The sequence below is a fragment of the Chrysochloris asiatica genome, unplaced genomic scaffold, assembly GCF_000296735.1.
Source record: "Chrysochloris asiatica unplaced genomic scaffold, ChrAsi1.0 scaffold00030, whole genome shotgun sequence".
In the NCBI taxonomy this organism is placed as follows: Eukaryota; Metazoa; Chordata; class Mammalia; order Afrosoricida; family Chrysochloridae; genus Chrysochloris; species Chrysochloris asiatica.
In genome coordinates this window covers 11,427,782-11,439,026 of record NW_006408548.1, presented here as the reverse complement: position 1 = coordinate 11,439,026, position 11,245 = coordinate 11,427,782, and the positions used below count along the sequence as shown (strand labels likewise).

The 11,245-nt window shown below is 37.3% G+C and overlaps 1 protein-coding gene across 1 annotated transcript in view; it reads left to right on the top strand.

Annotated features, from left to right (window-relative positions):
• The window catches only part of CMC1 (C-x(9)-C motif containing 1), a 114,013-nt gene that overhangs the window by 14,962 nt on the left and 87,806 nt on the right, over positions 1-11,245 (top strand). The window contains exons 2-3 of the mRNA XM_006859175.1: positions 4,347-4,410; positions 7,548-7,637. Of these exons, the coding sequence (XP_006859237.1) occupies positions 4,347-4,410; positions 7,548-7,637 (154 nt within the window). The remainder of the gene's footprint in view (positions 1-4,346; positions 4,411-7,547; positions 7,638-11,245) is intronic.

Genomic DNA, 11,245 nt, shown 5'->3' with positions numbered 1-11,245 from the left:
TTTAGTAATTGATGGTCTTTTCCACAGTCTGCCCCTGGTCTTGTTTTCACTGATGATATGGAGCTTTACCATCATCTCTTTCCACAAATGTAGTCAATTTGATTTCTTTGTATTCCATCTGGTGAGGTCCATGTGTATAGTTGTCTCTTATGCTGTATTTGACATTAACAAATCATTGGTTTTGCAGAATTCTATCACGCGTTCTCCAGCATCATTTCTATCACCAAGGCTGTATTTTCCAACTACTGATCCTTCCTCTTTGCTCCCAACCTTTGACTTCCAATCACCAGTAATGATCAATACATCTTGATTGCATGTTGGATCTATTTCAGATTGAAGAAGTTGGTAGAATTCTCCTATTTCATCCTCACTGGGTTTAGTGATTGGTGCATAAATTTGAATAATAGTAGTATTAACTGGGCTTCTTTGGATATTATCCTATCACAGACAGCGTTGTACCTCGTGACTGATGTGATATGTTCTTTTCGACAATGAATGCAACACCATTCCTCTTCAATTTGTTATTCCCCGCATAGTAAACCTTGTGGTTGTCTGATTCAAAATGGCCAATACCAGTCCATTTCAGCTCACTAATGCCTAAGATATCGATGTTTATGCATTCCATTTCAATTTTGACAACTTCCAGTTTTCCCAGATTCATACTTTGTACATTTCCTGTTCCGATTTTCAATTGATGTTTTCCCCTGTTTCTCTTCATTTTGAGTTGTTCCCCATCAGCATATGAAGGTCCCACGGACTTTTCTCCCATGGGCTTTACTCCTTTCGCGTTATCATGGTTAACTCTACTTTCAGGAGGCAGCTCTTCCCCAGTTGCATGTTGAGTGCCTTTCAACCTGAGGGACTCATTTTCCAGCACTGTGTCTGACAGTGATTTTTGCTATTCATAAGGTTTTCAGTGACTTAAATATTTGGAAGTAGTTAGTCACTCTTTCTTCCTAGTCTGTCTTCGTCTGGAAGCTCATCTGAAACCTGTCCACCATGGGTGACCCTGCTAGTATTTAAAATACCGGTGGTATAGTTTTCAGAATCACAGCAACTCACAAACCACCACAGTAGAACAAGCTGACAGATGAATGGTGGCTGCTTGCTTGAGGCTTATTTTTTTTCTTATAGTGTGAGGTTAAAGCTTAGATTGTTGGTTAGATGATTTCTTTTCTATTATAAGTATGTATTCATGTAAATTTCATAATAAGTACTGATTTAGCTTTGTCTTACAGTTATTCTTATATTACATTTAAATTTAGACAGTGTATTCTTGTATTTTCCTTGAGACTCCCTTTCTGATCCATTACTTAGAAGTGTGCTGCCTAATTTCTAAATATTTGGAATTGCCCTGTTTTCTTTATGTTAACTTTTATTCTTTTACCATTTTTAAGGATTAATGTCTGACCCAAGGTAATGCTTTATCTTAGTGAATGTCACCTGTATCCTTGAAAATAATATATATTGTGTTATTATTGAGTAGAATGTTTTATAAATGTCATTTAGGCCTCATTGGTTGAGGTATTGTTCAGTTCTTTTTTTATCATTGCTTACCTTTGCCACCTACTGCTATTAATTGGTTTTCTGTATAAAAGTTGGTGTCATATGTGAATACAGATGACTTTATTTCTTCTTTTCCTCTAGTTTCAATCCAAAAGTCATCTATTTATTTTTCTTGTCTTACTGTGTTTATCATACATTCAATATAAAGTTGAATAGATGTGGTGAGAACAGGCTGTCTTATCATGATTCCTGCTTAAGGGGAAGCACTCCGTCTTTTATCATTAAATATGATTGTTGGTGTGAGGTTTTAGTTTTGCTTTGTTTTTTGTAGATGCCATTCATCATATTGAGTAACTTTCCTTCTGTTACTACTTTTCTGAGAGTCTTTATTAGGTATGTATGCTGGATTTTGTCAAATGCATTTTCTGAGTTTATTGTGAGAACCATATGTTTTTCCTTTTTACCTGTTTTTTTAAATGACAAATGATATTGATTTATTTTTTAATGGTAAATGAACCTTGCATTCCTGTCATAAATACCACTTCATCATAAAATGATAATGCTTTTTCATATTGCTGGATTCAATTTACTAATTTTATTTTGTTTGCTTTTTATTGTTATTTGGGTGCAAGGTTACAGAGCAAATTGGTTTTCCATTCAACTATTCATACACATTTTGATTTGTGAAGTTGATGCCAGCCCCCACAATGTAATCTCCACAATGGATTTGCCTCTTCCTCCCTTGTTTACTATTTCAACTCAGCCTTCTCTCCTATCCTTTCCTTCCTTCTGAGTTTTATCCTTGGGCAAATGCTGCCCTTTTGATCTCTTATGGCTGATTATTCTAAGGAATGTGTACCACCCTTTGTATAAAATTGGTGTTTTCTTTCTTAAATGCTTTGTTGAATTTACCACCGAGGCCATCTGTGCTTAGAATTTCTTTTATTATTTAATTTCTTATTTCTTATTTTAACTACAAATTCACTATCTTTAATAGGTCTAAGGGTATACTATTACCTATTTCTTAAGTGTGCTTTGGTTGGTTGTGTGTGTAAAGAGTTGTCCAATTCATTCCAGTATCCCATTATTGGTCTAAAATTATTTATAACATTCCCTTATTAATATTTTTAAATGTTATTATTTTGTGAGGTGTCTTTTTTGGTTGTTGTTGTCGCTAGTAGTTTATAAATGTTAATAATCTTCTGAAAGCCTGATTTGATTTCATTGATTTCCTTTTTTTTGGGTACGTGTTTTATTTTTGTTTCATTGATTTCTACTTGTTCTGCTTCCTTTTTCTTTAATTTGCTCTACTGTTTTTGTTTCTTCAAGATACAAGTTTAAATCATTGAGTTTTAAGACCTTTTCTTCATTATCAACATAGGTTTTTGGAGCAACAAATTTCACTCGAGGTGCTATTTTTGTGGCATCACACATATTTTAATATGTTGCATATCCGTTTTTATTAATTTCAGATACTTTCTAAGTTTCTTATTGATTCTAATTCTTTTTAGACCCATGACTAAGTCTGTTATTAAAAGTGTCTTATTTAGTGTACATATTATTGGCATCACCAAGAGATTTCCATTTTTGGTGTCTAACATATTGGTTTTAGAGAGCATCCTGTACATTACTTTAATCTTTTAAATTTATATTTATTATATATATCTAAACTTACTGCCATCGAGTTGATTCTAACTCATAGTGACCTTGTATAGGGTTTCTGGGAATCCTGGTGTGGTGATGTGGGTTAATGCGCTGGACTGCAAAGTCATTTGAACCTCAAGGTCGGTGGTTCAATCTCACCGGCTGTCTCTTGGAAACCCTCTATAGGGTCGTTATGGGTCGGAACCAATTCGATGTCACTTAACAACAACAATAGGGTTTCTGAGTCTAAATCTTTATGTGAGCTTAAAGTCTCATCTTTGTCCCAGGAGCAGGTGGTGGATTTGTACTGCTGGCCTTTTGGTTAACAGTCTTGACCTTATTTTGTGGTGCCACCAGGGCTCCTATTACATAACTTTGAAATGGTTTATTTTGATAAAACAAAACAAATCCAAAACCCTCTGTTGGTTCCAATGCATGCCAGTCCCACATGTGTCTGAGTAGAACTGCTCCATGGTGTTGTCAGTGGCTATAATAAAGACGTTTGTTGGCATGCCTGTCTTCCATGGTTTCACTGGGTGCATTTGAACTGCCAATCTTTTAGTTAGGATCTGTGCCTTAGTAAGATGTTTTTGGACTGAGTGTTGCTGTGAGTTAGAATCTATACAATGATAGTGTGCTAGGTTTGGTTTTGGTATCCTATAAATAAATACTAGCTGCTCCTTGGAGGCCAGGACGGCCAAATTTTGTCTCTCATACTTCGGACATATTGTCAGGCGGGACCAGTTGCTGGAGAAAGATATCATGTTTGGTAAGGTGGAGGGTCAGAGAAAATGAGGAAGACCCCAGCAACGTAGATTGGCAAAGTTGCAGCATCGATGGACTTAAGCGTGGCCACAGTAGTGAGGTTGTTCCAGGACTGGACAGTGTTTTGTTCTGTTGTACATAGGGTCGCTATGAGTCAGTACCGACTCGATGGCACCTAACAACAACAACAAAAATACTAGCTCCTGGTGTGCTGTAGGATAAGCACTGGACTGGTAACCACAAGGTTGGTGGTTCAAACACCAGCTACTCCTCAGAAACCGTGTTCAGGATCACTGTGAGTCAGATGTAACTCAAGAGCATGTGACAACAATAACAAAAATGTTAGCTGGATCAAGTTAGTACTAATTCAAATATTGACAGTTTAAACATTTTTCTAATATCTTTATATATTTCACATTTGTATATAATAGATCCGTTTTTATTTTATCAAAGGTTATACTTTATTACTTCTTGCGGCAGATGATATGTTGCAAGGTATTTTTCTCTGCTTGAACACAGGCTGAACTTGGTGGCAGGAATGATGCCATTTAACTCCCACGACCAGGTCAGAAAGCACCATACAGCTTTCAAATGATTATGTTGGAATGCTTGCTCTGCAGGCATTTCTTATTCCTTCCGGGAAACATCTGCCATACTGCGAGAAGCTAAACCAAGTGGAGAGTCCATTTGTAGGTGCTCTAGTTTAAGACCTAACTGAGCCCATTCTTCAACATTCTAGCACAGATATCAGGTATAAAAGTATAGAAACCTCCCTAAAAGTTGTTCTTCCACCTCCACTTTTGCAGCTGTTGGAGTCAACATGAGTCATTTGAGTCTTCCCAGATGAGACCCAGACTTTGTGAACAAGAGAAAAGTCAGTTTTCTGACTTTTCAGAATTGCTGACCTATAAGATTTAGAAGGAGCCCTGGTGTGATGCAATGACTTAAATGTACTGTACTGCAAAGTCGGTACAGTACTGAACCGACTGTTCTGAAGGTGGGCGGTGCAGGTTCAGCAACTGCTCCTTGGAAACCCTATCCCGGGTTGCTTTGAATTAGAACCAACTCGATGGCACTTAACAACAAGAAGGATTTATAAGCATGATAAAATGTTTAATGGTTTAAATAACTAAGTTTGATTAGTCCATTGACTTCTTGTACCAGTGTCTTGCCAATGAGGCATGATTTAAATCTAATTCTCATTCCTTTGATGCATAGTATGTTTTCCCTTTTGAAGGGCTTAGGATTTTTGGGTTTCAGACATTTCATCACAGTATTGTTTAGGTGATTCATGATCCAGTTCTGAGGACCCATGTCTTTTTATTTGTCTGTACATGTTTATTTTGCTTAATTCTATTTCCGTTACCCTTTTACTTTATACTGTTTCCTTTGCCTTTTTTAACTCTTTTTTGGAAGCTGATTACTTTTTGATTAATAGCGTTTGTTTCATCCCTTACATTGCGTTTCATCAAATTTGAGTGAGTTTTGACTGCTGTCTTAGCTGCCTACATCCAGAGGTTTTTTAGGAGTGATATTAAGCCAGGAGGAGTTAGGGATTCTTGTCCTCCAAGGACTTACAAGCTGCTGGGAAGCTGGGTTTTTGGGGGTGGGGTGGAGGGGTGGGGCATGTGCGAACAAATATCTGCATTTACTCTTTTGACTTGTGGTCTGAAGGAATGCAGAAGAGGGTGACCCATTTAGCTCCTGCTGAGGTGGTTGTGGTAAAGTGCTGTTGTGTTGGTTCCAAGTGATAGAGATCCTATTAAAACAGAACAAAACACTGCCCTGTCCGGTGCCATCCTTACAGTCATTGCTGTGTTTGAGACCTGTGTTGTAGCTTCTGTGTTACTCCATCTCATTGAGGGTTTTCCTCTTTTTTGTTGACCATCTACTTTATCAAACATGATGTCCTTCTCCAGAAATGGGCTCCACCAGATAACATGTCCAGAGTAATACAGGCTGTACTTTTTCTAAGACAAATTTGTTCATCCTGCTGAGGAACTTTAAGTAATAACCTTTTTATTTTATCCATGCAGCATCGTGCTCCTCATTTGTGCTGCTTGGAACCTGCAGAAGCATCCATTTGTGACATCAGTTTTTTTCTGTTAGCCTGGGCCTACATTTACCTCCTTTAGTGTGATCTCATCTGCTTTTTGTTGGTTCACTGAGGATAGCTACCCCTGCTTTGTTTTTCATAGCTGTCTAGAAAATTAAGGAGCAGGTGGGAATGTAAAGCAGATACCCAGTTAGCCATCTTAGTCTAACTGTGGATGTTGTTACGTGCTGTCACGTCAGTTCCAATTTACAGGGACAATACATAGGGTTTCCAAGGAGTGACTCATAGGTATGAACTGCCAGCCTTGCATTTAGCAGTCCAGTGCTTTTGCTATAGCACCACACCAGGTGGTTGTATTTAAAATGCCCAGAAATCGAACTTGCTTTATTTTGTATATGGACAGTGGTTTCACCTTTTCTACTTCTAAATCTTTGTTTCTTTGACCACTCACTCTTTATTACTAATTGAAATTCTGTTGTGGCACTGTAGGATAAGCATTGGACTACTAACCGCAAGATCAGTGGGTGAAACCCACCAGTCACTCCTTGTAAACCTTATACAGGGTCGCTATGAATTGGAATAGACTCAATGGCATTTAACAACAACAGCAATATACATGGGTCTCTTAGTCTTGGATCCCTTCAGCTCTACTTGGATTTAAGTATGATGAAAATCTTTTTAAGAATTTAAGGAGCAGGTGGGAATTGAAAGCAATTACCCAGTTAGCCATCTCAGTGTAACTGTGGATGTTGTTACGTGCTTTCACATCGGTTCCAACTTAAGAAATATGGTGATTTAGATGGTAACATTAGTTTTGTTTTTGTTTTTTCTGTGCCATCCTCACAATCTTTGTTAAGCTTGAGCCTATTGCTGCTCCCACTCTGCCAATCCATCTTTTTTTTTTTTATGTTTTATTGTGAATTATGTGACGGTTTACATAGGCGAACATTAGCTTTACATTCCTCCTATCGTATATCGTTTCATTGCCATGGTTACAGTCCCCTCCATGCATCATTAACCAACCAAAGGGTGTATACTACAGGTAACATTAATTTTGACAAGACTTCGTGGAATATGTTAACATGTAAAGTTTTGCAGTATTGTTTGCAGAAACTTTTTGAAAGACGTTGCCTGTGCCTGCTCTGACTTACAACAGCTGCATGTGTGCAGTTGTCACTGTGTCCCTTAGGGTTTTCCTTTTGGAAACAGATTTCCACGTCTGTCTTCTGAGGTGCCTGTGGATCAATTTGAGCCATCAGCTTTTCTTCCAGTAATTAAGTGTTTAACAATTTGTGCCATCCAAGTACTTCTTTTTTTTCTATCATGTATTAAAAAATATTTAGAATGATTTTCAGTGGCTGAAAGAATTGTAATCGTAACAGGTTTTAAAGAGTCCTGTTTTCATATATTTGTTTGGGCTTTTATTGTAAGGAAGCCAGTGGGCTTATTTTCATTCATTAATCTGGTGTTGTACTTGAGACTTAAGATTTTTTTTTAAACAGGGCTCTGTTCTTTTTTGTAAGTTGAACTAACAGTTTTAGTATATTAAAGCAAAATTTTATTTATTTCTTTTTAGAACACCATCTCAGACATGTCGAAAAGGATGTTTTGATCCCTAAAATAATGAGAGAGAAGGCCAGAGAGAGATGTTCTGAGCAAGTTCAAGGTAAAATTAAAATTCATATAAAGATCAAATTCCATTTTTATGATATGATCTGAATTTAATCCTTAGCCTCAGAGACAAGTAGTCAGTGAATTAATATGTATGAATTGCTTCTCACCCTTTCACTGAGTTACCAGTGTTTCAGCTTTCTTCCTGGCAGTTTTCAATTTATTTATAATTTTAAAATATTCCTCCAAATTACTAGTAAAAACCATTTTTTCAGAAGTAGGGTTATAGATATAGAAAAAATTGGTATGAATGTTCTGGAGAAACAAGTTATTCTGATGATTTTGATAGTGAAAGAAGAAACATCAAATCTAACATAAACTTGTTTTCGTCTCTTTCTAGTAACATAATTTATAAAAGTACTATATATATATGTTATATAGATAGCCATACATACATGTATATATGTAGAGAGAGAGTACTGGTATGGTGCTGTAGGATAAGCCCTAGACTGCTAACTCAAAGGTTGGTGGTTCAAAACCACTGGCCACTCCTTGGAAACCCTATACAGGGTCGCAATGAATCAGAACTAATTTAATGGTACTTAACAACGATAACCAATTTTTATATCTATGAGGGGACTTCAAAAATTCGTGGAAAAATGGTATTAAAAGATGTAATTTCTCCATGAAATTTTTTAAGCCCCTTTGTATATGTATATGTCTGTGTGTGTATATTCTAAAATAAATTTCTTAGGTGACATTATTGATTATTGAATTGTTAATAGAATTTCAATAAGACAAGACCGGTTCTTTTTTTCTCTTCTGCATTTATAATGGAAAATATTTTATGTCAAAACAAGCTCTAGGCACTGCACACATTATTATATGAATCAAGGTTCATTTTATTGATTCGTGTGTATCATTCTAATGAAATTTTTAAGTAGAGCAGTGGAAGGGAAAAAATGAGGCCATAGTTTTTCTTCTCGTTAGGGAACTTGGAGTCAGTACTGACTCATAGCACACTTATGTGCAACAGACTGAAATATACTGTTTGGTTCTCAATACTAAGCAGCATTCTGGCTGTATGTCTTCTAAGACAGATTTGTTCTTCTGCCAGTCTATGGTACTTTCAGTATTCTTCTCCAGCACCATAATTCAAATTTGTCAATTCTTCACTTGTCTAACTTGCTCATCGTCCAGCTTTTACACGCATATGGGGCAGTTCAAAATTTAGTCAAGCGCACTTTAGCACTCAAGTTAACATTTTTGCTTTTTAACATTTTAGAGAAGTCTTCTGTAATATGGTGTTTTATTTTATTTTTTTAAATATTTTATTGAGTTTCTGGTAAATGTTTACACAGCAAATTAGGCTCTCATTTGACAGTTTCCACATGAACTGTTCAGTGATATTAGTTACATTTATCACAATATATCATCATTCCCATCAGTGGTATTCACTTTGTTTCCACTCCAGTATTCTGATGTCCTTGTTCCCATACCTTAGCATCTTTACTTTTGAGTAATTGTTGGCCTTTTAGTCTCATACTGATAGTATGAGTAAGACATTTTTAAGTAGGACACCATTCTTATGGGCAATATCCTTTAGTTTACGTGCCCCTCAGTTAATACTAAAAGGCGATACCAGGGAATAGACTCAGGTCTAGATTAAAAAGTGTCTCAGGGCAATAGTCTCAGGGGAGTACTCTGTCCTTTACTGTTCCAGTTTATCTGACCTTTTTTAAAAATAAGAATTTGAGTTCTGTTTTCTATTTTTCTCCCATTCTATCCCAGTATTTTGATACCAATATTTCAGAACAGTCAGTATTGATACTCAGGTACTATCTAGTCTTTCTGGTCTCAGGGTGGATAAGATTGTGGGTCTTATATGGTGGTAGTAGACTTTTAGAATTTTGTTGAAAAAAATTTCATGTATGTTTATAGTTGATTATAGTGTGTAATGTTCTTTTTCTGTGTATGTGATATTGTTGCCTGGCCTACGTATCAGTGTTGCTCTGGCTTCCTAGAAGGAGTTTGATAGTATTCCTTCTTCTTCAAGTTTTTGAAGTAATTGAATAGGATTGGTGTTTAATTTGTCTCTGACTGTTTGAAAGAATTCTCCAGTGTAGCCATCTGGCCTAGGTTTTTTGTTGCTGTTGGCAGTTTTTTGATGATGTCTTCAACCTCTTCATTTGTAATGGGTCTGTTTAAATTTTCCAAATCTGTACTTCCTTGAGAACCCACAGGGCAGAGGCACTCAGCCCCACAGGGACACTGTGAATCAAAATTTACCCAGCAGCAGCAGACTTGGTATCTTCTAAGGACCAGTAGACGGTGCTCTTATCCTTAGGGTTTTTTTAGTACTCTTTCAAGCGCTCTGGATGCTTGTTCTCTGGAATTCAGTATATACATATATGAGTTGTTGTTGAATACTGTGGAGTTGATTCTGACTCATAGTGATACTGCACAGGGTTTCCGTGGCTACATATCTTTCCGGGAGCAGAAAGCTTCATCTTTCTCCTGTAGAACAGCTGGTAGTTTCTAACTGCCGACCTTGAGGTTAGCAGCCCGATACATATGTTAGAAAGGGTTTAAATGGAAGCTGATATTAAGTGGTGGGCTTAGCCTTTTTGTGTTTAAATGTTGTTATTAAGTACTGTTGAGTCTATTCCAACCCATAGTGACCTTGTATAGGGTTTCTGAGGAGCAGCTGAAGAGCTTGAACCAGCGACCTTGCAGTTCAAATGGCTTTGCAGTCTGATGCGTTAACCAACGGCACCACACTAGGACTCCAAATGGTAGGCTCTTTATGTCTTTCCATCTTGAATGCCCTTGTACAAACTCACCCAGGCTATTCTGTTGTGGGCCATTTCTCTCTGTGTTGCCACGTCAGTCTGAAGTATTTCCTCACTGTGTTGCACTTGCTGTATCTTCCATCCGAGTGCCTTTCCAGCTTGGGCCTCATCTTGATTCAACAACACTCTCTTGCAATACCTTTCTCTCTTTGTTGTTGTTGTTGTTGTTAAGTACCGTGGAGTCGGTTCCAACTTATAGTGACTGTGTACAGGGTTTTTGAGGCTATAAATCTTTCTGGGAGCAGAAAGCTTCATCTTTCTCCTGAGGAACAGCTGGTAGTTTCAAACTGCAGACCTTGAGGTTAGCAGTCTGATTGGTAACCACTGTGCTACCAGAGCTCCTTTACTTCCTCCCAATAACGGCCCACAAAACTCCTACAGCCTGCTTACCTTGCATTAAAACAATCAGGCTACAGCTTCCTTATGCTTCCTGTTTGGAGTGTTACCCAGTTCAGTCTCAGTGCTAGTGGGAAGGTTCTCTCAGCTTCTGTGCCCTCCACATTCCTCTTTCCCTCCACTTCTAATCTCACCCAGAATCTCCAACACTGCAGTTGTCCTGAGTTTTGAGATCTCAGCCTGTGTTTTTTGTATTTTTTTGTTCCTTGGGTTAATTTTTGGGAGAGTAATTGGGAGTTTACATTCACTTCACCATCTTACTCTGTCTTCTGTTTAATTTCTTGCTGCAGCTTCCATGTACGTAATATAACTATGAATGATGGGTAATTACTGTAAAAATATCTTTTAAAAAAACTACCTCTTGGTCCTGGTGTGGTTCTATGGGTTAATGCACTGGACTGTAAAGTCAGTTTGA